General features: G+C 34.2%; 1 protein-coding gene across 8 annotated transcripts; it reads left to right on the forward strand.

Annotated features, from left to right (window-relative positions):
* The first annotated feature begins 1,830 nt into the window (after positions 1 to 1,830).
* On the forward strand, positions 1,831 to 27,513 carry LOC118742810 (DE-cadherin). Of its 8 annotated transcripts, none has more exons than XM_036475166.1 (3): positions 1,831 to 2,774; positions 2,852 to 4,232; positions 21,150 to 27,513. In XM_036475166.1, the coding sequence occupies exons 2-3, from the start codon at positions 3,396 to 3,398 to the stop codon at positions 25,047 to 25,049; spliced, it is 4,737 nt and encodes a 1,578-aa protein (XP_036331059.1). In that variant the 5' UTR covers positions 1,831 to 2,774; positions 2,852 to 3,395; the 3' UTR covers positions 25,050 to 27,513. The 8 variants fall into 8 exon arrangements, with proteins under 8 accessions (XP_036331059.1, XP_036331060.1, XP_036331061.1 ...); XM_036475167.1 differs by having other exon boundaries at positions 1,831 to 2,671; XM_036475168.1 differs by having other exon boundaries at positions 1,831 to 2,616.

A 27,513-nucleotide genomic window follows, 5' to 3' on the forward strand; every position in this document is an offset into this window, starting at 1 on the left:
ACGGGAATGATTTGTGGGCTGTTTTGGGCACTCGCGGGATCCCGCGTCGCGTACGGGAAAGAACCTAATAGTATATTTTTCACCGCTGATACCATGTTCGGACCGACAACGAAACAACTAGTTGCGTTCCAGATAACTTCGTGTAAAAATCTGTAAAACTGTCAAATAACAAAATTACTCTCTTGAAAGACAGGAGCGAGAGCGAAACAATAAAGGTCACCTGGAACGCGAAAAACCACTTTCCTGTAACTACTACGATTTTTTTTTTAAAGTAAAGTGCCATGGAGACGATCAAATATCTTTATCAACCGTCTCGCGTTATGCTTGACAAAAAACAAGCGCATTTGCCTTCTGGTCGTCGTGGTGAGCAAGTGCGCGGACAAGAAAAAAAAAATGTTTGTTTAATTGACGACTTTATTTGAACGTTTGCGGGCCAATCTCATACATATGCAATGCTTGAAGTATTTATTTAATTGTCTCTGTGGCGCTTAAGGTTCTGTTTTTGTCGTTTGACACTTTTCATGAACTTGCAGGAAGAAAAACTTCGGACTAAAACCTGCAACTTCTGACTGAGAGAGAGAGCAAGTTACTCTCACAAAAGTGGTTTGACTTACAGGTTTTTTGGCACCTGGATCGCTTTCCTGCAAAAAAAAACCGTGAATATCGTGAGCACCTGGAACGCAACTACTTTGTAAACGAGTTTTGGTATTGTGGGCTCAAAACACCGGCTGTTAGTGTTTTCGTTGACATTTCTTACACCTTTTGATTACAGTTTTGCTACACAAAAATAAAACGAAAATACTTTTTCTTCATTTTCTTTTCATTTACAACCTTTTACTTTTATTCTTATTTTACTTTGGCCAGCAAATGGCGTATTAAAAATGATAAAATATTACGGTTACTTCTACTTGAATAAATAATCGAAAAATACTAGTAAAGGCACCGATTGGAATGAGTGGAACGTGAGTTTTCAAGTAGTTTTCAGCGAAAACTGGTTTTCGTTTGACAGATTTTACATGGACGAAAACACAAGTTTTAGGTCGAAAACTAGTTATAGTATCGAAAACATGCTTTCGATATCGGTCTGAACATGGTATGAGAAGCTTTGCTTGCAAATCGAGTAAACTAAATAGTGTATTTACAAATATTTATGTAAATTAGTACAAATTAAAATGAAATAAAAAAGAAACCGAGTTTATAAAAACTTTGTAAAAATTAGTACAACGGAGTAATGATGCATTAAAATGTGTTGTCATGTTGAAATAACTCTTCTTTAGTAAAATAAAAGTGGAAAAGTGTAGTACTTGTGATGTAAACAAACACTCAGGTGACGAACCCGCTTCCACGAATTTTTTTTCTCAAAACCAGTTACAAATACAACGTTGCAACACTCCCCAAAAAGTCTTTGGGGAATTTGTATGCTGCTACAACAACAACAACAACGTTGCGTTCTTATGTGATCGTGTAGTTAAGGTTCATGGAAATAGTTAGCAAAGCCCAGCAAAGCGTGTGGAACAAACTTAACAAAGTGTGGCAACACTGCTTTAATGACAATTCCACTGTCCAAAATGTGGAAGCAACATTTGTGGATGACATGTTGCCGAAATCTAAGGGATGCCAGACTTTTGGTTGCTTGGTATTATTGCAATGCTTTTGGAGTTTTCCTATCAAACGATTTAACAAACATATCCTTTGAGCTATTTGCTATAATTTTCAGAAAGTTTTTGTTCAAATTTCTTTGTCTGAATAGTTAACAAGAAAACGGATGTTTGATTAGCAGGAAGTCCAACGGAATTGGCAACACTGCTTGAGTGAATGCATTTGTTTTGTTGCTGGAAGTTCATTTGTTGCTGAGCGAGCGTTGAGATCGGTTGTGTAGCGTTTGGTGCGGTTGCAGTTGGTATTTGTGTAGCTCAATTTGGGGAAAGATTCAAATTAATTTGAAATACATATATTGAAAAACCGTTTGACCGGTGGACTAGCCCGGCCATAACAAACGCTACAGCTAAAAAAAAATAAAACCGTTTGAACGTGAATTATACAAGTAAGAAAAAAATGGTTCGAACACCAAAAAAAAATCATATAATAAAGTTGATTCGTGGATTATTCATAAAATGAAAAAAAAACCGGAACTGAGTCAAGTTTACCGCCGTCTTAGATAAAAGTTCCAGGTGTTTGAAGTTGTTTTTAAGATTACATAATGTAAATATAGTACATAACGTTAAGATATGCAACGTCTAATAAACTTTGTGAAGTGTTAAAACTTTGACTCCATTCTTCGTAGTATCTTTTTGGCTAACAACCACTAATATAAAAAAATAAGAGAGAATTTTCATATATACTATTTGAAGCGAGTAGAATCGCTGTAAAGTTGAACGGCGACGCCTCCATTGGCAGCGCATTGCGTATCGGTGTGTGCAAAGCGACTGTGTATTTGCGTCAAAAGTGTGTGCTCATGTTAACCACTATTTCTACCTGGATTTACCTGTTTAAAGTAGAAATATGTTCAGTAAAGAAGAAGCGTAAATGTGAAACCAGTTAAAAATAAATAAATTAAGTATCACCGAGTAGCAGAGAGCCAGCCTGGAAACTTAATTATTACGTTCGTTGGTCAATGTATTTGTTGGAATTTTCCTTTTGCTAATGAAAGCAGAATTGAAAAATACTATATGTATGTACCTACTACGTATACGTGCGTACATACATACAAACAAACACTGTAACGACCAAGTGGAGATATCTTGAATATTGAGTTAATCTGCCCCTATCATTGTGTAAATACATAATTTAGTACAAATGAATGTGCGTTGCCGTGTGCCTTATTATATAGAGTTTTTATATTTGTTTATAGCGGCGTTTCCATGAAAATGCAGTCGGCGCATTCAACAACAAAACAAACATCAAAGTGTATAATAGTGAGCAGTGCTAGAGCGATGATGCGACGACGTCAGCGATAGCATGAACCATATATTCTTATGGCTCGTTCATCAGCAATAGTTCAATGAAAAATAAACGTAATTAAGAAAACATTATACAAAAATTGCCTTTGCAACGCCGTCTACTCGGCAATATAAAATAAAAGCGATTAAATAAATGAAGAGGTTTAAAGTAAAAAAGAAAGAAGTGAAAATTGGGAAATAGATTTGAGTGGCCCTAGTGACGGCAGTTTTGCTGATCGTACAAAGAAAATAAAGGTGAATGAATAAAAATACTGGGTGACTCATTCACAGTAAATTGAATTCCTCTTGTTCGCAGTTAGTAAATATCAGGTATAACTTGATATATAACAATAATAGAAGATATTCTATTATTTAAAAGTGCTTTATATACATACATATAAGTCATAACAACAGGTTTTTAATCGTGTTCCCGTCACCGCGGTGTAATGCTACGAAATGTCGCCACAGCACTGCCAATCACAACAACAAACACAAATTTACCACCTAGCACAATGTCGGCCGCAATTCCTACGTTCACGAAAAAATGTTTGTCGAAAACTACACAAATATCAGACGTTAGCGTTTGCGTTAGCACTAATAAATTTGCATGCAGCCGTTTTAGTTTCCGCTGCTTCGAGTCCGTCCATATCCGCTTTACCTACGAGTTCCAGAGATGACCCCTTTTCGGGTTTTTTCACACCCGCCAATACGCAAACTGTCGAAAATAGTTTAATATTACCGCTTACGCGACTACGGAGATCACCTCATCCTGCTCCAGAATCGATTAGTTCTCTCTATTCAGCTTTACCCGCAGCGCGTACTGGCAATTCTGCCATTTATTTCGGCATGTCGCCATCGTCGTCGGCTGCGCATGAAAATAGTGTCAACCAGATTGAACAGTATTCCGATAATCGCAAGCCAGCATTCAAAAACTGTGCCAGCTACAAACCATCTGTGAAGGAAGAGAGACCCGAAAACACTTTTGTTATAATGGTGCAGGCAGTGGATCCGGATTCGGATCAAGAAATTAAATATAGTCTTGTGCAATCGGCTGCTGAAAGATCGAAATTTCATATTGATCCAAAAACTGGTGTTATAGTGACTGCGCACATATTCGATCGCGATGAACCAATATACGAGAAAGCAGTATATGTGACAGTACAGGCAACGGATAACGGGCGGCCGCCATTGGACGATGTGTGCACATTTAAAGTGACGATTGAAGATATCAATGATAATCCTCCAGTCTTCAATAAGGCGCGTTACGATGAATCAATGTCAGAAGATAAACAGGTAAGTTTCAACTTAAAAAGTCCTTTAATTTAAAAATGTTTAGAACAAAACTTAGTTGCCTGTTGCCGCGAAGGTGTTGCGTGTTGAATATGTGGACCCCAGGATTACTGCTATTTAACACCGGACCAACGTGGCAAACCCGGCTTCCATGTTTTGTTCAAAACTGGTGAATATAAGTTTTTACCGAAACATTTTTTTTAAGTTCTGTAGCTTTTACCAACTATCGCAGTTTTGGCAATGAAAATATATTTATTAAAGTACAATAGGATATTGACGATAAAATTTTGGATTTTATTCAAATGGATCCACTGTGGCATTTTCCATCGGGTAAACTGAAAAAAAAACATTTTTTTAATTTTGGCCACCACATATCTCCACAATTTCAAAATATGTAGTACTATCTAAAATAAATCTTTTTTAAATAAACTGATACCTAATTTATTGCAAAAGCATACAAATTGTCGAAGTTAGACAACTTTTCTTAAATACGGCAAAAAGGGGTTTTTCAAAACATTTTAGAAAAATGGGGGTGGCACCGCCCACTTATATGATATGTATATGCGTATCCCAAAAACTACTTGACCGATCCCAACCAAATTTGGAATACACATTGTGCTTAGCCTCATTAGCACCGTCTGGAATATATTTGAAATCGGACAAAACCCACTCCTCCTAAAATATAACTAGCTTTTAGTTATTTGAAATTACCTTTACGTGGGTGGAGCCCACAATGCTAAAAAATCTGAAAGTCCGGTCCATACACAATAGTTGCGTTCCAGATGCTTCACGATTTGCAGGTTTTTACAGGAAGCCGTTCCAGGTGACAACCTTTCATAAGGTTTATTAATAAAGAAAACAAAACCTCTAAAACCTGCAAATCGTGAAGCATCTGGAACGCAATTAATTCATATCTATAAATTCAAGGTTGTATTTAAGAAAAGTCGCCTTACTTCGAAAATTGTTATGAGATTGCAATGGTTGGCTTTCCATTTAGGGTTGCCAGATTTTGAAACGGAGAAAGGAGTACATTTATATTTTCGATAGAAACAAAAGCAGTACATGACATAAGAAAGGAGTACATTTTTTTTTTAAATTCTTTGTGCAGTTTATTGTTACAAATTACCATTAATTAGGTACAAACAAACAGAGATATCTTAGAAATCTTTTTCAAAGCAACAATTTTCACTTGCGTTTTTTCGTTTGAAAAGGGTTAAATATTCATTTGCACGGGACATTTTATATACCCTTGATAACAAAAGAGGTGCCTGCCCCTCTTCCCCGGCAACACAGAAAGGAGAATTCTACTTAGTAAGGGTTATAATCCCTAAGCGCGGCCGGAGGCCGCCTACGCAGAAAGGAGTTAAGTCCAAAATATTTGGATACCGAAGCCGGAAAAAATAATAACTGTCGCACAGGTTTTTTGAAAAATAAAATTGTTCTTTATAGATTTTGTTAAACAAAGTTTTTTTTTTAACTTTGTGAATATTTTACTTAAATTTTATTAATTGGTTTTAAAATTTTAATCCTTATTTGCATTTGCCAGCTTTGGGAGATAAGTACATGCGGCACACATCTCTTTTTCAGGTGTATTTTTTCTTAGATTTTGTATAAAGAAAAAAAAAAACTGTATAGGGTTGGTCGAATGAATCCCCTCCTAGTGGGAGGAAATTAGCCTATGGTTACAGAAGATATGTAATAAAGTAACCGACGAAGACTTGCGTGCCGCTTGCGCTTTTCTCCCAAACCCCCTGGTAAACCCAAATTAAGGTTGAATTTAAAAACTATACAATAACGACTTTTTTACTTGCGCTTATCTCTCAAAGTGTTTATCGCCAGTAAACCCAAATGGGGGTTAAAATTTAAAAACAAATTAATAAAATTGAAGTAAAATCTGCGGATAATTAACAATGAACTAATTTTTTCGCAAAATCTATAAAGGCCAATTTTATTTTTCAAAAAAAACTGTGCAACAGTTATTATTTTACACCCTGTATATGATAAAATATTAATAGCTGGAAAAAGGAGTACAAAAGAAGTACAAAACTAATAAAGGAGTACATTTCCAGATATTTTTTTTTTGGGAGTACATTGCAATAAAAAGGAGTACGTTTACTCCCAAAAGCAGTACGTCTGGCAACTCTATTTCCATTACATCCTTTTTGTTGGGTGTAAAACAAATCAAAATGGCTGTAATCAGTGTTCCAAGATTTGAATTAGAAAAAGCACTAGAACCCAAGAAAAATCGGCATTTTTCTCGAAAAAAGCACCAAATTTTTTATTGGAGGATTTAATGGACTAGTGTTAAAAAGTGAGATTAGGTGATTTAGTGAATTTTTGTCGGGGTAATTGCCCATACTAAACAACGAAATTTAACAAAAGTTTTTTGTCTATAACTTTTGAATCGTTAATAATCCGCGGATTATAATCCGCCCCCGGATTGTTAATACGGGGACCGAAACGCGTCGATTGGTACCCCTCCCGACATTTCCGGACCTTTTTTTTTTAGCAGTTGTTACCCTATACTAGAGAATTAGTAATAAAAATTAATGTTGTTTGCTCGGCGGTCGAATTTATTCTGTTTTCTATAAATTCAAATATTTTCGTCCAAACGACGCGACGTAAACGTTTTTATCCTTATTTTCTAATTTCAGCTGTGTCCAGCTTTGCCGTTTCGGTTGGAATTGCGCTGTTTTAAACAATAATTTTTCTTCGGTTTGCTTATTTTTTATAATTCCTATCAAACGAAAGTAACAACAAAAGTTCAAATATACACTGTAGTCTTTTATGATCTCGTGAACTAAAGGAACGTAAAGAACTTTTCTTTCCGACCGCTTCACACCTGAAATATAGCAAAATTGTATTTCCCTTTTTAAAGTGTCTTTTTTGAACACGTCCACCGGCGCATGGTGGAAAAAATCTTTTTGTGTCGATTATTCCTTTTTAAAAAGGTTCGTTATTCATTTGTTAGGAGATGCTGGTGCTTTTTTAATATTCGTAAAAAATTCAGCCCAAACTAAAGGTCTAAAGGATCGATTCCTCGTCCCAGCAAAATGGACGTTTTTGCAGGCAATGGAAAATTACTGTATGTAATTCTGGCATGATTGAAAGTGCTGCCACATATTTTTTTGGCAAACATATGCTCTTTCGCTTATGATTGTCATTGTGCCATTTCCATTTTTGTAAAGTTCCTTACGAAACTTCCAATTGCTGTAAATTTAACTTCCATTTTTGTTTAAGATTTACAGTTTTGGTGTCTTCAAACTAAATAAAAAAGCACTAAAAAACTCACCAAACTCGAAAATTTTCGCGTTATGAATTAGGAGAAGCACGAAATTTAGTGCGAAAAGCACTAAGTTGGCAACAGTGGCAGTAATGGTGGATAGCAAGAAAGTTTTCACTTGCGGCGCTTTTGTTTACAAAAATCAATACTTCGATAAATTATGAAGTTTTTTTATAAAAAATCGCGCGTTTTTTTTGATATAAAACAGTATTTCAATATAAAATTAAAATTTTCAATAAAAAAACTCTCGACTTTTTTTTTACTATTTTCATCATCTGGCAGCACCAACATCTGTGTTCATTTCCAACACTTTCATATAGTCAATGAAATTTGCAAAAAATGTATACACACATATATACGGTGGCGAGAATGTAATTAGGGAAAATACCCTTTAGCAAGTTTTGGCTACTTTGCTTTGTTTAAAAATGTTTATTATTTTTTATGAAAATATAACTTAAGCACCATCTAAAAAAACATGTAAATCAAAATCTCAAACCTCGTAGAACATTTAAAAAAATATACATACTCAGAATGCTTCGTAGAAATCGAATTAAAATGCTCAATATTTTGATCAAGCTTTTTCGAATTTTGGTAATTTTTTTACAAAATTTGAAATTTTGACTTACATAGTCTTTCACTTTCATAAAAAAAATAATAAACATGTAAATAATCGAAAGGGGAATAACCAAAGAATTCAAAAATGTCTTTTCCCTATTTATATTTTCGCCGCTGTATATACAGCTTATATTTTTCATATCCATTTAAGGGAATTAGTATTATTTTTTATAATTTCACTAAAATCAAGTTAGAATTGTTAAATTAAAAAAAACTTAACAAATCATTACAAAAACATTAAAAAAAGCTGTGACAAGAATGATAGATCAGATTTCAGATTTTTGCGTGGAAAAGTAGCACATTTATGGTTCAAAGTAAATCATAAAAGCATAATTTATGTTGAAAATTCAAGTGTTTACTTTATATTTCTATAATTGTATAAAAATCATGAAATTCAGGCGGGGTATATACCGTTTAGTGATCATTTGCTAAAGATCATCCACTTGTATTTTTTTAAGGTATTTTTCCCTCATAAGCTTTATGCACTTCATATTGTTTTATGGTTAACCATTGAAAATTTTTATTCAGTATGTTCAGTTGCAATCAAAATAATAAAAAAAAAATACATGTAAACCCACGTTTAAAACTTTGCAGAAATTAAAAACAAAATTCAACAAATTTTCATACAAATTTCAAGCTTATTTACTCAGAAGTGTTAAATATTTTTTGAGTTTGCAGTTTTATAGACCATTAAAATTTAGTGTGATAATGTGCAACAATTTATTTTTATTATAAAAAAATTTAAATTAGCATAAACAATTATTTATGATTTTAATTTTTTTCGCTTAAAAATAAATAATATTGAGTTTTATTTTTTCGCTCAATAAAAATAATTAAAAAAAAAAAAAAGAAAATAATTATTATTTGATTTTTAATTTTTTGATTATGATTTGATTTTTATTTTTCCGCTCAGAGATAATAATTAATATCGAGTATTATTTTTCCCCTTAAATACAATGATTATTCATAAAATTTAAAAAGCTATACGGACTGAAATTTTTACCTGAAAATTTTGGGACTTAATTATACCTTTTATTGGGGCACCCTCTGAAAAGGATTTGTATATCGGAAATGAAGCTGGTACAGCTTTTGAGTTTTCTGAATGATCATTATTTTTAAGTGAAAAAATAAAACTCATCCTTATTTTTGTTCGAAAAAATATAAATGAGGTAAAAATAATTTCCTCAGGGTGAAAAAATAAAACTCAAATATTAATTATTATCTTTAATCTTTATTGGTTAAACTCGAGAAATCATTGTAAATTCCAGTAGGACGTACGAATACAAATAAGTGATTATAGTTAAAATTGTTTTCCGACGATTACAACTTGTTGATCTTTTTGATTAAAATCTAAAAAATAATGATTATTTTCCGTTCCTGCTAAAAACATAAAAATAATAACCTCTAAAATTTGTGCAAACCTCAGGAGAATTCAATAACAAAAAATTTTCCCCTGAGGTCCTTTTTCTTAAAAAATCGATACATCAATAAATAATCGCGCTATCTTTTATTAAAAATTTTCCCCTGCTGCGCTTTTTATTATAAAATCGATACTTCGCTAAATAATGAAATTTTTTAATTAAAAATTGCGCGATTTTTTATTAAATATTCTCTCCTGCGCCGCTTTTTATTATAAAATCGATACTTCGATAAATCTCGCTATAAATAATTAAAATTTTTATTAAAACATCGAGCGACATTATGTGCATTTTTTATTGTTTCCGTTTTGTGTTTTTTTTTGGCATTTTTTGGTATGTATGGCAACACCGACATTTCAATTCAATTGGTGTACAAAGGAAAAAGTGAGGTTGAATTCGGTATTTTTTGCAACTTTAAATGCGAATTACTTAAAAACGGAAGAAATGGATTTCAAAACCCACAACAAAATCCACACAGCTTAATGTTTTTTTCGGGTACTGTTACCCGTCTGGAGGTAATTTTCGAATTTTTTGAAGAGAGAAGATATTCTTTAAAAAAATTATTGCTGGCTGTATGATAAGAAACTCCAAATAAGAAGGATACCATGAGAATGTTGTAAAAGTAAAGAAGTTTTCAAAGATGGAAGGTAAGTGGAACCCTTCAAAGGCTCGCTTTGCAATTCAGCTCGTTCGGGATGTTACCCTGTAGCCAAATGTACCAGGTGTAAAATACCTCACAACTAGTATGAACCGCATGCCCAACTAGTCAGCCAACTATCTTTTTTCCATGCAATCAACTGGTATTTTTAACATGGGGATGTCCTACGAGATGGAAATTATCAGATTTCGGTCAGAAATCTACCAGTCTCGTACTAGTTCAAAAAGGACAGAAAAATACTAGTCTAATTATGGACCAAAACCACTACTTTGGGAGTCAAAAAATAAAATGAATTTATGAATATACAATCAAATACTTTTGAGTACACTTTAATATATTGCACATTTTTATTTAGCGGCCTTAGATTTGCCAATAACACTGGTCTACAAATTTCAACTTTTTTTCTGCGAATAAGACGGGACCTGGTGTTTCTGAACGGATTTTTCGTGCTGAACACGAATCCGGGGTCAAAAATGTCCCATCACGTCACGTTTTCGAGAAAAAAGGGGTTGAAACCCCTAAAAACAGCGTTTTTGGCCATTTTCGAAAAATTATAGAGCTGAACCCTGACGTGGTACAAATTTTGCATATATCAGAAATTAAAGGCTAAACCGTGCCCTTTCGAATGAGCCCTATGCCGAATTGATCGCGTGCACCCTTAAAGCAGGGGGTGTATTTGTGTTTAGGGGTGCAGGAAAAATTGATCACAGAAAGAATTTAATCTTAAACGATCATAGAAAATTAATAATGCCAAGGTTTTAACTATATTAAAAGTCGCTGATTACGAATCTGCAGTTAGATTTTAAAAATTTAAGATGACGGGTCGAATATGGTGGATATAAAAATTGGACTCCTAGACACAAATACACCCCCTGATCTAAGGGTGCATGCGATTAATTCGGCATAGGGCTCATTCGAAAGGGCACGATTTAGCCTTTAATTTCTGACATATACAAAGTTTGTAGCACGTCAGGGTTCAGCTCTACAATTTTTCAAAAATGGCCAAAAACGCTGTTTTTAGGGGTTTCAACCCCTTTTTTCTCGAAAACGTGACGTGATGGGAAGTTTTGGACCCCAGATTCGTGTTCAGCACGAAAAATCCGTTCGGAAACACCAGGTCCCGTCTTATTCGCAAAACCCTTGTAGACCAGTGTAATTAGTGCGAAATTTTTTGAGTATTAATTAAAAGCAAAAATAAATACATAGATATTTCAAACTTTCGAATATAAATTTAAATGCATTTTTCATTAAAAATGATTAAAAATAAAATGTTTCAGATACAATAAATACTATATTTTTATCTTTTTAAATAATATTGAATATGCAAAAGAAAACATCTTAGTTAAAAGAAAAATAAATTCTTTTAGATGATTTTTGAGTGAACTAAAATAAAAATAAAAGCTTTCATTAAAATAAATTAAATTCATTAACTTTGCACATTTCAGTCTATTATTTTTAAAAGTTTATAAAAGTAAAATTAATGTTTAAAATTGGATAAGAATAAAATAAATAAATAATTCAAGCAGTTATTAAATATTCTTAACCTGCTTTAATTAATAATCATTATGAATATTAATCATTATTTAACAGCACTGGTATAATTGAATACGTATTCGATTTAATGGTTTACAATATACCCAAATAAAAGTGACAATATTTTGTGTACTTCATTGTATTAAACTGTCGAAGTCAAATAAAACAGGGCATGAATAAATTGTTTTGTACTTGGTACACAAGTCTGGTCATTTTCGAACTAGTTCGGTTTCTGTCAGGAAATTCTAGTTGTAAACTAGTATTTTTTCCTGACTATTTTGGGATTTCACTGCAGGGTATTCACTGCATTATGCTAGGCCCAAATCCGAGTTTGAAAATAATCAGTCGAATACTACTCGTGCCTCAAAAGTAGTCGGATATTTTCATCATGTTTTCCTGTCTAGGATTGTTTGTAAATCCCGACAACAAAGTAAAAATGTGTGATGGTACAACTGAATATTTATGTGCTGCTTTCACAGAAGGTCGAAAAATATACCTATGCCAAATAAAGATGCTGTTCCAGGGCTAATAAAGCTAGGATTATTGAAAAAGGTTTTAAAATCCTCTAGCTTTTGTGGGAAAAAATTGGCAAAATAAATATGGTCACATATTCGGCTGCAATAAATATGGTCACCGTAGGCATCAGCGGTGTTAAGGAATGCAGTCATATTTAACTAAATTATTCAACAGATTGCAGTCACAAGGGATTGCAATGATTTTTTGTCAGTCTGAGTAAGGCTAAAAAAAATTAGTCTTTATTCTTTTTTATGATTTACGCTTCATAAATAACTTTTTTAGTAAATTCTTGTTTCTCACTTGATTTCAGCCATTGGCCTGTGTTATTATTCACTACAAATTTTACTGTTGAAATCTAAGTAAAATATAACCATTTAACCGAATAGTTTGAAAGCCAAGAAGCCGTGAATGTCTGCAATACGCATTAAAATGAGCACCCGTTTCTATACAAAGAGCCGCCGCGCCACGTTCGCCCACCGTTTATCTAATGTTATAATTTAAAAAGTAGAAAGTTCAGTGGAACCTCAACCTCGAAACTGTCGGGAGATTCTTCTTCCTCTGAAATGTATTATTTTTAATTTATCTAATTATTACTACTATTATTTTTTCATATAATTGTGTGAAGGCTTTTGCTTTGGAAAAAGCTACTTTTCCAGTAAGTAAGTGTATTCCAAATTATACAAAACAAACACGAAAATATTTATGCAGATGTGTACAATTGTTCGTATGTATGTATTTATGTAGATGCAGAGCTTCTTGTTGCAGAAAGCGGTTACATTGTGGCACTTTAGTGCTTACCTTTACGTATTTTCTTGTGAGCATTCCAGTTCCACAAAGTTCAATGCACCAGCCAACACCTAGCTTAGCTTACATTCTGATAGAACCTTGAAACCTTTTCGCGTCACTTGCAACACTTAAAGCTTAGTTTCGTTCGACATCGACATAGGTACATACGTCGACTTTTTGCTTTCCATTCCGCATTTCTGCTCTATTTAATATTTTTATTTTGTATTTACTTCAGTAGAATTTTTGCGCGATTCGTTAACGCTTCGACTAACTAAATTAAAGGAACATAGTCGAGATGTGTGTGGATTATTTGATCTGGGCAGATCTAGAGGAAAGTACAATATTTACTACGAGTACATATTCAGCTGCATGACTCAGGCTTAATTTAATTAGTTAATTAAAGTGTCTCCTTTTTTTCTCTTCCAATATTTACTTGTGACTAATTTCGTTAGTAAAGAGTTTAAATTAATATTGGGATTGTGTGAATATTCTGTTGTATAAGTAATATAATTAGTGGTAAGGTAAGGAAAGGCGCGATATTATGAAGAAATGACAAGTCAAGATTTAGTTTTACTAATCCACATGAAACATTAAATGTGCGCTTATAATAAACCAATTCAACCTTTAAGAAATATCGTGACTCATCAAAGAATCGCAACTCAACGGACGCAGTTGCGCATTTGCCGCTCAAGGATGAAACTGCCAGTCAGTGTTGCCAGAATTTTTTCAGTTTTCAGCGATCCAGCTGAATGTACAAAAAAAGAGCTAAAAACAGCTAAATAAAAAATGTTTAAGGCTAAAAAAAGGCTAAAAGTATTCAAATGTTTTATTAGTTTTTTCACAAAAAAAAAACAGCAAAATGGGTACATATGTATTTCTTACATCCAATAGAAAATTAAATGTTATTTGCACGATACAAAAAAGAAGGTAGTTGCGATAAACAACTTTTTGATTAAAAAAAGAAGATTTTTGACAATTGCTCAAATGTGAAAAATTTTGGGTGGAGGCTGCTCTACCATGGTCTGCCTCGATAATACTCCCTTGAGGTGCGAGCATATCAAATTTCTTGAAATACATATCTTGAATAGTAAATGTTAATTATTAAATTCGATAATTTATACCTTTCTATATTTCTGCAGTTTTGCAAATATTCAAAAACCTCGTCGTCAACAGAAAACTGTGCCAAAAGTATGTTAGTGATGAACATAGCTTTGCAATAATCGATTATTTGTCCCCTCAAACAGAGTTACGGGCGCATACAGTATAGGTGAACATATGGACATGCAACCTGCGTTTATCGCTTTTTACAATTTTGAGAAGATTAATTGAGCCGTGCTTATTCGAACAATATTTTTTATTTTCATTTTCCTAAATTTAGAAAAAAGCTAGAAAGTGCGAAATAATTTTCAGAAAAAAAGCTAAAAAAGCCAGCAGCTAAATTTGAATTTTTCTAGCTAAACGTCAAAAAACATAGCTAAATCTAGCTGGAAAATAGCTAAAATGGCAACACTGCTGGCAGTTGGGTAGATTGTGTGTATTTGCATCTCTGTACCTTTTACGTGAGACAAGCGTGCCATAACAACAATGCAAGTAGTTATTAGTAACCAGCTGATTTATAGCGAATAAAAATGACCTAAAAAAAAGGCAAAATAAAATAACGAAATAGGCAGAAAAGGGCACTAGAAAGCGCAAAAAGGGCAAAAGAAGGTACTAAAATAGACAAAACCGAGAAATAATTAAAAAAATAAATTTATTTTAGAAATGTTTATTTTACAAGTAAAAAGAGAAACACTATGAACTAGTTTCATTATGTGTATGAACAATTTGTACGTTGATTTTTTTACTATTTTCTTCTCTCCACAATATGCATTTTGAAGTTTTCTGGCAGCATTTTAATTCGCTTTTCGCGAAGAAAAGCCTTGAATGTACAAAGCGTTCGCTCGATGTGGGTTGATACAAGTGGCGCCCAATTTAAATATGGAACGTTTAAAACCTTCCTATTATCAAGAATAAGGGCTGTTTTCTTGCCCTTTGCAATTAAAGGTAGAAAAGGCAAAAAATTCAAATATTTTAAAAAAGGCAAAAAAAGACAACATCAAATGTGTATATATTTATGGAATCAGGGAAAGCTAAATCGTGGACATTCTTAATCGAACATGCACTATCTCTTTAGCAGAAAAAAGAAGATTTCCATAAAATCCGTTCCCTGGTCATGATGAACAGCGACCAAAAAAATCAGCGGTTTTTTAGTAGCTAGTAGAAGTTGGCAGGACAATGTTTTCACAAAACAAAAATTACTATGGGATAATTTGCCGTTAATTATCCGCAAATTATCCGTGAAAAGAATAATTTTGCCGCGGAAATGTTTTAAAAAATATCGCGTGCTCTGCTAACTTCCGTGACGTAACGTACATTATCCGTTCTTTATCCGTTCTACTAAAAATTTTGTCGCAGACATATTCAAAAAAAAAAATAATATCGCGTGCTCTGCCAACTTCCCTCGAAGTTAGCAGGACAACTTCTGAAAACCAATTAAGGAAACCAGCTAAACCCAAACTAACTATCTGATAATTTGCCGTATATTATCCGTTCTTCATTGGGACAAAAAATTTTGTCGCAGACATATTTAAAAAAAATATCGGGAGCTCTGCCAATTTCCGTGGAAGTCCGTAAATTATCCCTTCTTTATCCGTGGGTATAAAAATTTTGTCGCAGACATATTTAAAAAAAATATCGGGTGCTCTGCCAACGTCGGCACTTCCACTGAAGTTAGCAGAGCACGCGATATTTTTTAAAATATGTCCGCTGCAAAATTGTTCTTTTCAAGGATAATTTACGGAAATTTTTACTTTGGGAAAAAATGTTCTAAAAATTCTGAATGAAAAGTGTGCAATTTTGCAGATTTTTTTTTTAATTTCAGTATAATAAAGTGCAAGTTTTAAGCAATTTCTAAAAACTGGCATTGATTTTTTTAAATTTTCTTTGCAAATGGTCTCGCGCTTTTTCTTCTATAATAAATTTAGGCTTGTATGAAAAAAGTGGAAAAAGCCGTCAGCAAAAAAAAAAAGATAAAAATCAACGCGATTTTTCAGTCTGAACTGAATGGGTTACCAAGGGGCATTTAATGAAAATTTGAAAATTTGTTAAATTTTTTCAATCTCTGTATAAAGTTTGATAGTTTGATTTATATGGTTTTGGTTAAAGCATGAACCATATTTTTTTATGAAAAAAAAAAAAAATAACTTTAAAACCCTGACAAATATTTACGAAAAATCACCGTGTACTCATTTCTACACTCCACTGTATATGATAAGCACAATATACATATGTACATATGTACTTTTAAAATTTTTTCGAAAAAATTAAATCTAAGTACCAGTGGTAGTGCAAAAATGTCCAACCCTGAAATCTACATGGTATCATGCAATTATATAGCGGGGTATGATTTTAAATAAAGAAAATTTTTCAAAAACCTCTCGCAGGAATCCTATTGAAAAGTTTGAACCCAGTTATAACTATCACTTTTTGATTGCAAAATTCTCAAATATATCGTAAATAGCTCCGAGGCGGACCGTTTAAATGAAAACTGTTTTATACAACTTCAATCAGAAATTCAATGAGCTTTATTTTAAGGAAAAAAAACTTAAATTCGCTAACCACTTCTTGCAAATGCAGTGTATGGACTTTTCAAACTTTTCTACTTTCATTAAATTTGATTTCATAGTCGGATTCAGTAGTTGACGAATTAGTTGACATAGTAACTACTACTATCGTCGATCTAGACTCTATATTCTAGAGCCGTTATTATACATACGAGAGCGCTTCTTGCCATTTTAACCCTTATTCTTCTGCCAAAGTTTAAAGCCCAATTGTTTCCAATCTGTCAATTTATATGCCGTAGATGGTATAATTTTTATGTTGCTGACCACGTTTTCATTAAAACGATTTTGCGTTCTTGGAAAAATCTGTCCTCCAGTTTAAAAAAGGCACACACCTGTTTTTTTGAATCACTAAGTAAAAGAGGAATTCGCTATTATTTACCAGCAGTGTAACAACATCTGTGCGGAATGATAAATAAAGGCGGTTGAGGATGTATTTTATAGCTGCAAAACCCCGCCTACTTTAAATTTAAAATTAATATCTTTAAATTAATTATTTATACTAGATACTTAGTCTTTATTAATGTGTATTTAAAATTAATTTAAATAAATTTAATAAAACTGAAGGGACAATTTAAAAATAGTGTTTATTGCGGGAGGTTTTTTTTTGACAAATTGACACAAAAATATTATTTTTGTTCTTTTTTCACGATTTCTAAGCATCGAGTAATAGGTAGACATTTTTCTTATGCATAATGTACATAAATACACACGTATGGACACGCCATTTTCGAAACTGCGTTTTTTCACAGATTTTGGTAGGATGTATTAAAATACATCTTCAGTACAAATTTTAAAGTGTGGGTACCAAAAACAACGGAGTTACATGCACTGTTGCCGTCGCTCAAAGAACTTTCTAACCAAGATTAGACGAAAAAGTTACCAAATGTAAGGAAAAATAATCAGTTTTTTTTTATTAGATTAACAATTCAGACATCACAAATTCTTTTATATAGTACGTATAGAAAAAGTTTACAAACCAAAGAAAATCAATTTTTATTTGCATTTTTGAAAAATAAATCCTTACAGCCTTAATATGTAAATATTAAATATTTTAGAAAATCAGCCTTCCCGTATTAGATGCATATGTATGAATGTTAATATCTTCGTAAACATTACCAGACTCTAAATGACGTTTTTAACGTTTAGTACATACATAGGTACACAGTTTCCAACTTCTTTGTAAGAATCAATGAAATACCTAATCTTCGTGAACAACACCATTGTATGTATTTTAAGATTAAGATTAAACAATTAAAAATAGGGCTTATTGAACTATATCGTCGCTCAGCGCGAAATACCTCGTATACGTCGAACGTAGTACCGCGTATACGATGGTAAATAAATTTTACAAAAGCGCAAAAAACCGGTTGTTTTCAAAACTCTGGAATGGTATTTTGACTGAACCTACTTGCTGTAAGATTATTATTATTAATCTTAACTTAAATTAATAAAGTAAGCAGTAATGGAAAAAGAATAACCAAATCCCTTTTTTATTCTACATACATGAAGTGGTATTGGATTCCGCATATACGAGGCAGTGGCGTAGCCATGCGGGGGCGGGGAGGATATGGGGGATAGATCCCCCCTTTCGTCATTGAACTACAATTATTTACTTTTGAATTAATAACACAATACTAATTTATCCTTCTGATTTAAATTTTTTTTATTTCAGACGGATGACAAATTATCTTTTAATGAATATATGAGTAGTCCGCTTGCAAACAGCGTTATGTGATTTTATAAAAGTAAACCATAAATTAAAAAAAAAAAACGTCTACGACAACAAGTAACGTCCGAACTGTATCTTTTTTTATTACCTGAAAATTTGGATAAATAATAGAGCCTAATACCATTAAAAAAATAAAATTGCAGTATGGTAGATTTGCAAATTTTATATTTAAAAATTTAATATTGCAAGTTTTGAAACAGTAACTTTTACATAGCTAGCTTTTTTTAGCTTTTCGCGTTCTCTCCTCTAGGTTTGCTTCTTTTTTTGCGACCTCTTCCACTAGGCACCGAAACTACCACGTTTTCTTGCAGTTTTCTAAGTTCATACGAAGAGGAGACATTTGAAAGTGTATAAATAAGTATTATAGCGACTTTTGCAAGAGTAGTTAACATTTCATGCTATTTTTTCAGAATATAGAAAAATTTTTCACTCTGCTGTTAGTGGACATGAAACCCACCAAAAACTAAAAATCTAAAAAAATTAAATTTACATAGCGCACTTTGCAAGTGGACTACTCAATTGTTGAATATGCTATCCTATTTGTCCTGCCCCTTCTTTTTATACAATTAAGGCTGAATGGCTGAATGGTTTAAGATGTTAGCGGTACATAATGATGTGCCGATTACAACACAAGAAGTAATTGGAAAAATGTGTGTTAAGCAACGAAGATTAAAAACCGCTTTATAATTAATAAGATTTTGTAGACTTGTACATAAATAAATGTAAATAGATACGCGTAAATATATAAATATGCAGATATATTCAATGTGTAAAAACTGAAGTGTATACTAACGAAACTTCTACAAAACAAAACTGGACTACACACTAATTAATTAAAATGGTGTAGTAATTTAATTTTTTAAATTTAAATAAAGCATGAATTCCCCAGGGAATAACCGAGTACACAAAAAATATATAACGGTAGAAATGGCACATACATACATATAGGAAAGAATGCCCACAGGCGACGCACTATAGGCAAAACACGAGTTTTTTTTTTTCAAAAGCAGCATTTAACCCTTTAATGCAGAGTCTGTCATATATGAAACGCTTTTTAACCCTTTCAAGGCAGAGGAAAAAGGTTCTCAATATGCTTTTGAACGTGTTTTTTCTCATGTTGACGTAGATATTAATCGTAGAAAAATTTTCCATAGTAAAATAATAAAAAAAAAATAAATAAATAAATAAAAATATTAAAAATAAAAATAAATAAATGAAAATAAATAAAAAGTACGTTGAAAACATATTGAGAACCATTTTGCCTCTGCCTTGAAAGGGTTAAAAAACGTTTCATATATGACAGACTCTGCATTAAAGGGTTAAATGCTGCACTTTCGTAAAGATATCGACCAGTATAACCATTTTTGTTATATAATTTTTTTTGTGAAAGCTGATAGTTTACGAGTAATTAGAGTTTAAAGGTAGCTTTTCTTTTTCCAATCTGGCCACTCGGGTACAGCATCCAATGTCCCAAGAATCGAGTCTTAAGATAAAATAAAGAGAAATCTTTCAGAAACAGTGGTAATGGTGTATTAAATATAGTGTTTTCTAGTGGAATGGGAGCCAAAATCCAAAATCAAAAAAGTGACATTTTGAACGGTATTTTGAGGGTTAAGTTATTGTTGTTGTAACTTCTCTATAGTTTTCCTATATTATATGATCATTTATCTTCACGATAAAAAAATTTTCATTCCATTATCTCTTTTCTAAGCGCAGATCTACGATTTTGAAAAAAAACTCGTGTTTTGCCTATAGTGCGACGCCTCTAGCCATTGTGTATCACAACTTTAAGTTATCGATGAAAATTTTTTTTAATCCCCCCCTTCGCCAAATCCTGGCTATGCTACTGATACGAGGTATTTATATATGTACTGTCTTAGTATCGTCATAGTCTTTAGCCGACCATGTACTTATATTATGTATTCTGTATATTATAAAACAAATACATACATATGTAAGTAATATTAATACATTCATTCCAAATATTCTTACTTGGTTTCACTGCCGGGGCTGCCACTGCTGCTGCTACTCTCCTCAACCTCGACAGATGTAGCTGACCTATATCAATTAAAAACTACAGTAAATATTAAAAAAATGACCAAAACGGGAAAGACCTTAACAACTGCACAGCCAAGAAAAAAATAGCCAAAATTGGTTAATAGTAACCAAAACGGCAACACTGGTTACATGCCACCTTTTAAGAAGCCCTACCTGTTTTTGATACTTTGTAACACATAAAAATAAAATAAATAAATATTTGGCGCCTACACACTTTACTCGGTAATTGGACGAGCTACTCCGCGAATTTGTGGTGTGCGTATTGATGTTTGAGGGTCCGAATGCCGGATTTCATCCATTTCATCCATGGTCGAACGTCTGAAAGATAGGAATTCGTGTACTTTGTTGCATTTATAAGGCAATATATCTTTGGCTTCTAGGTAGTGGGATTCACCATTGAACATATCTAGTGTTACATACATAAATTCTTAAAGTAATAATTAAAACAGTATTCTTGTTGGATTCTGTGAGTAAAAAAAAAATCGCGTGTACGTAAAGTTGGTACACTGCGTATCTCATTTTATTTGAATTTATAATTTACTGAGTCATGATTTATGTAAATTAAAGCCAATGCTTTATTTTTTTCTTGGCTCAAACCCCCTTATGAATATTAACGTATATCCTTACTTGAATTTAGATTTTTTGCTCTCCTCTACTTGCAGCCTGACGCAATTGTGATGCGCATCTCGGCCAGTGACTTGGATGATGGCAACAATAGTATTGTCGAATACGAAATTCTACCCGATCGCGATCATTTGTACTTTAAAATCGACAAAGCAGCAGGAATTATTTATCTAAACCGTCCCATCGACAAACGTCCTGGCCAATACTATACAATCAATGTACGTGCCTATAATAGTATAGTACCAGACCCACCACAAGATGCGCAAATTGAAGTGCGTATACGCGTTGTTGAGTCGTCAAAGAAGCCGCCCTCCTTTGTTGATCCCATCGAAGATCCTATTTACCTGAAGGAAGACTACATGAACTACTCCACGCCCATTGTTACGTTACGTGCCGTTTCAAATGTGCCCGACAAACCGGAAGTCATCTTCGAATTAATTACGGGGCGAACCGAGCAAACGAATAGTAAAAAGACCTTTGTCTTCAATCAGACCGGCACGACGGTAACCATTGGTTTGGGCAAATTACTCGATTATGAATCTGTCACAGAATACACATTGACAATGAGTGCGCGCAACACATACGATTTAGTGGCAGAGCATATAGTTAAAATCAAGGTGGAGGATGTAAACGATAACATACCGTATTTCACAGAGGTGAAAAAGGGTACATTGCTTGAAAATGAGCCGCCAGGCACACCTGTGATGCAGGTACGTGCTTTTGATATGGACGGCACAGAAGCGAATAATATTGTGTCTTTTGAGTTGGCCGATAATCGTGAATATTTCAAAATTGATCCACATACTGGCAACATAACAGCTTTGACCACATTCGATCGTGAAGAACGTGACTTCTATAATGTGAAGGTGATTGCTAGTGACAATTCGCCATCAAGTTTATACAACAATGGCGAGCCAAATCGGGGACAACAAGTGTTTCGCATCGAAATTGCGGACAAGAACGATCATAAGCCACATTTTCAGCTACCCGAATATGTACCTGATCGCTTGCCAGAAGATGCAAACATTAATTTTATTGTCATTGAGGTAATGGCCGAAGATGAAGATAATGCTTCACAAATTCAATACACAATTGAAAGTGGCAATGTTGGGAATGCGTTCAAAATCGAAGAGAAAACGGGCAAGATCACAGTGAATCAACGGCTGGATTATGAGAACATTACCGAATATGTGCTTAAGATACGTGCCTTTGATGGTATTTACGACGATTATGCAACTGTTAAGATAGAAATCGCGGACGTTAACGATAATCCACCAGAGTTCAAGGAAAAGTACTCGAAAACCATACAAGAAGAAATGGTCTACGATTACTGTATACTGAATATTGAGGCTTATGATCCTGACATCAAAAATCGCTCAGCAGATCAGCACATCAAGTATTCGGTGGTAAAAGAGGAGCAAAAGAAGATGCTGACAATTGACAATGACGGCTGCTTAAAGCTCATACAGCCGCTGGATCGTGATCCACCAGATGGTCACAAGAGTTGGCAGGTACTGATCGCGGCCGTTGACGAAGATGGATATGGTTTGAAGTCGGTGACGCATGTGATAATCAATCTGCAGGATATTAACGATAATGCGCCATTCTTGGTGAATACGATGCCAGTTATTTGGCAAGAAAACCGAAATCCCGGACAAGTTGTGCAATTGCAAGCGAATGATTATGACGAACCGCAGAATGGGCCGCCATATACCTATGGCATCGATAGTGAGGCGTCTCCAGATATTAAGGCCAAGTTTAGCATCGATAACGATTACCTATTCGCAAATGTGCAATTCGATCGCGAGGAACAAAAGGAATACTATATACCCATTAGAATTAGCGATTCCGGACAACCGAAACGAAGTCAGGTGAGCATTTTGCATCTGATAATTGGTGACGACAATGACAATGCGATGTCGGAGGGTTCATCGCGTATATTTATCTACAATTACAAAGGCGAAGCGCCTGATACCGATGTGGGGCGTGTGTTTGTGGACGATCCAGATGACTGGGATCTCGAGGACAAGGAGTTCCGCTGGAAGAATGGCATACCACACGATAATTTCCGCTTGAATCCGAGCACAGGCATGATAACAATGCTTGAAAATACACAAGAGGGCGAATATCTGCTTGAATTCGTTGTTACCGAAGAGTCGACCTTCATACCGCGACATTCCGTAGATGCCGATGTTACAGTCATTGTGCGGGAGTTGCCCGAAGAAGCGGTTGATAAAAGTGGCAGCATACGTTTTTACAACACTACCAAAGAGGATTTCATTAGCGTGCCTCGCGACGCGCAAGCTGACGACTCACTTTCACTAAAAGATCGTCTGCAATTTTCGCTCGCAAAACTGTTCAATACATCCGTTACAAATGTTGATGTCTTCACAGTGCTGCAAAATGCAAACAACACCTTAGATGTGCGGTATTCGGCACACGGCTCACCATACTATGCACCCGAGAAGTTGAATGGTATTGTAGCGCAACATCAACAAATGCTCGAAAATGAATTGGGCTTACAAATGCTAATGGTGAATATTGATGAATGTCTCATCGAGCGCTACAAATGCGAATCGTCGTGCATGAATACGCTACACAAATCGAATATTCCGTACATGATCTACTCGAATACATCATCATTTGTGGGGGTGACAGCTTTTATTGAGTGGCATTGCGTTTGTGAAGCGAGGCTAAGCTCGTACTGCCTCAACGGTGGCACACCGCGCATAGGCGAGAACGATTTGTGCGACTGCATCGATGGTTTTACGGGGCCGCATTGTGAATTGGTCTCTGTTGGCTTCTACGGCAACGGTTACGCATTCTATGAACCCATATCGCCATGCGAAAACACAAGAATTAGCCTCGAAGTGGCGCCCCAAACCGACCAAGGCTTAATTATGTACCTAGGGCCCTTGAATTATAATCCACTTTTGCCACTATCCGACTTCCTGTCATTAGAGTTGGTAAAAGGTTTTCCCACATTGACGGTGGACTACGGCTCTGGTGCCATACGCATCGAACATCGGCACATTCAATTGCAGGTAGGCAAATCCTATCAGTTGGACATCATACTACAGAAGACGAGTATTGAGATGACAGTAGACAACTGCCGATTGTCTACCTGCATGAGCTTGGGCGCGCCGCAAGGACCCAACGAGTTCCTAAATGTTAATGCACCGTTGCAACTAGGCGGCACACCCATAGATCTATTCCAACTTGGTCAGCGACTTAACTGGACCTACACGCCTAGCATGCAAGGCTTTTTCGGCTGCATACGCAATCTGACAATCAACAATCATACCTACAATTTGGGCGCACCTGCAATATCACGCAACATCGATTCGGGTTGCCAACGCGCCGTTGCTGTAGCGGTAAGTTTCGGCATTGATCGAAACTTCATCATTGCGATTGTGGCATGTATAATGCTCCTGCTTATTATACTACTGGCTGTGGTCGTGCAGAAGAAACAAAAGAACGGCTGGCATGAAAAAGACATTGATGATATTCGAGAAACGATAATCAACTACGAGGATGAGGGCGGCGGTGAGCGGGACACCGACTATGATCTCAATGTGTTGCGCACGCAGCCATTCTACGAGGAGAAACTCTACAAAGATCCACATGCGCTGCAAGCGATGAAAGATCCCAATAATGAGATACCCGATATTGGTGGGTTCTTGGGTGATAAAAAAGAAAATTGTGATCGAGAAGCGGGCACATATCCGGTGGATGATGTGCGGCACTATGCGTACGAAGGTGATGGCAATTCGGACGGCAGTCTGTCGAGTCTGGCGTCCTGTACTGACGATGGTGATCTCAATTTTGACTATTTGTCGAATTTCGGACCACGTTTCCGTAAATTGGCCGATATGTATGGCGAAGAACCTTCCGATACAGATTCAAATGTTGATGACGAACAAGGTTGGCGTATATAAAAACAAAACTGGAACTATAAAACTTCCATTGACATTTCATGCAAAATGTAAAAGACTTTAAAGCTAAGCGCATATTTATACATACATACATACATATAGTAAATGTATTTGCATAAACGTACATACATTCATACATGTCTAAATACAATTATGTATGCAATTGAAAGTATGTTTGTATGGAGGGCAGGTTGAATTGGATTTATGAAATTGCGTAAGCAACACACACACAAAGACAAATAGACATACATCCATACTACATACATTGGCGCTCGTCTTAATTTAATTTAATTTAATTTAATTTAATTTTTATAATTACCACTAATTTAATGCGAAAAAAAGTGATGAACATAATTATAAGAAATTAAAAAAACTGAATGTAGTAAAACATAAACCACAAAAAAATTACCGAACAAATATATGTACATTTGAAGTAGAACATGGTGACTTATATTTTTTGATGAAATATATTGTGGACAATATCATGAGCTATATATACTTGGATGTACTAGTATATTCCACGAAGGAAATCGAGCGATTTAAACAGAAGCTTTGGCGCTCACGTAAATAGCACACTTATTTTTTACAATATTCACAATTATTTACGTGATAAATTTTTTCATTATTGCTTATAAAAATATGCTAGATTTTATAACATAACCCATATAAGTGAAAGTTTAAAACTTTGTGAAAAATTCAGGAAACTTAACAAATTAAAAAAAAAAATTTCATCAAAATTTTCAACTTTTTATTCAAAACCTTTAGAAACCTATTGGGTATGCAATTTAGTATAATACCTTGCACGTTTGAAAGTTTTGAACAATTCCGTTGATATTTGATAAGTTTTTTGCTGACGGTATCACGCATTTTCTTCCATACAAAGTATGTTCGAAAAAAAATCAACTATATTTTTATAGAAAAACTAACAAAAAAATGTTTCATGTAAAACATTGTGAATATTGTAAAAAATAAATGTGTGCAACTTACGTGAGCGCCACTGCACATGCTAAAACAAAAAATTAAACAAATTTTCAGAAAATAAATAAAAAATGCGTTAAAATTATTGAAAACAAAACACGAAACAAGCATTTAGTTATTTATATTATTATTGTAATTCTTTTTAATTTTATTTGTGTTAACTCGTACGAAAATGATTCCTTTACTTCAAAGTATTTAAGTATTCCAATGTAATGGTAACATAATAATTCAAAGCAAACTGAGTAAACTAAAAAGGCAATAAAGTATGAAAACTAATTAAACTAGGATCACTAAGGTCTGTAGGAAATTTTTTCTTTTCACTTAATTTACATACATGTATGTACAAGTACATACCTAGCGGTTAGCTGGGTAAAAGCTGTAATATTGAGTTACAAATAAATAATTTACTGTTGTTTAATTACATAAATGTTAGCAATACATAAATACAAAAACATGTTATTGTAACTAAGTGAAAAGTGAGCGTTTTAACATATCTTTTTTTTTTTTAACTGTGTAGTCCCCATTTATACCTAGAAGTATATACAAAGCGTATAAATGTAATGTAGTATTTTCACCAAGCGATCTAAACTAGTAAGAATAATGCGAAAAGCCACTTCTAGTTATAATAATTAAATAAAAAGAAAATAATAAAAATAAAAGTCCAGATGCGAATATTTGTTCATAGGCACCTAGTATGTATAATTACTAGTATGTATGCGTGTATGTAGCCCCACTGGAAAAATAGATAAACACCTTTCGAGGTAAGCCATGTTTTCTTTCAGTTTTTAGTACTAAAATTCTCATCATGGCCATCTCAAATGAACACCACCGACGACACATTACGTTGTCAGTTGCAAAACAACGTGCAGCCGAAGTTATTTCCAAGCGCCGAACTACTTCGGCCACCCACGTCTTTGTTAAAGTAAGGGAGATTCGTCAGTGAAGTGGTAAGGACCGCCGGGTGAAGTGTAAGTTGCTGGTAAGGTATTGCCCTTTACCCGGCGGTCCTTACCACTTTCCTGTCGAATCTCCATTACTTTAACAAAGACGTGGCCGCCTTATATAAGTAGGAATTAAGAATGTATATTTGGTATCAGACATACCTCTGAGCCGCTTTACAAAGTAAGTTACGCATAATGCAGAGCAGTCGCTCGGAGTAGTTAGGCGCTTGGAAATAACTTCGGAGGTGTTCACTTTATGCTTTACTATGTAGCAGATGACACTGGCCATGATGACAATTTTGGCACTAAAAACTGAATGAAAACATGGTTGACCTCGTTAGGTGCTTACCTATTTTCCCAGTGGGGCCTTAATTATACACATACATGTGTACATACATATATATAAATATAAAATATTTTTGTAAGGCATTGATTTTTTACTGGCCAGAATTTATTAAAAACAAACGAGTAAATAAATATGATAGAAGTGTGAGAAATAATGAGTTTGAGAATCAAAATAAAAAGAAAACGAAAAAATTTTAAAATAA

This window comes from Rhagoletis pomonella, unplaced genomic scaffold (assembly GCF_013731165.1).
Source record: "Rhagoletis pomonella isolate Grant_MI unplaced genomic scaffold, Rhpom_1.0 Rhpom_scaffold_00007, whole genome shotgun sequence".
NCBI classification, from domain to species: Eukaryota; Metazoa; Arthropoda; class Insecta; order Diptera; family Tephritidae; genus Rhagoletis; species Rhagoletis pomonella.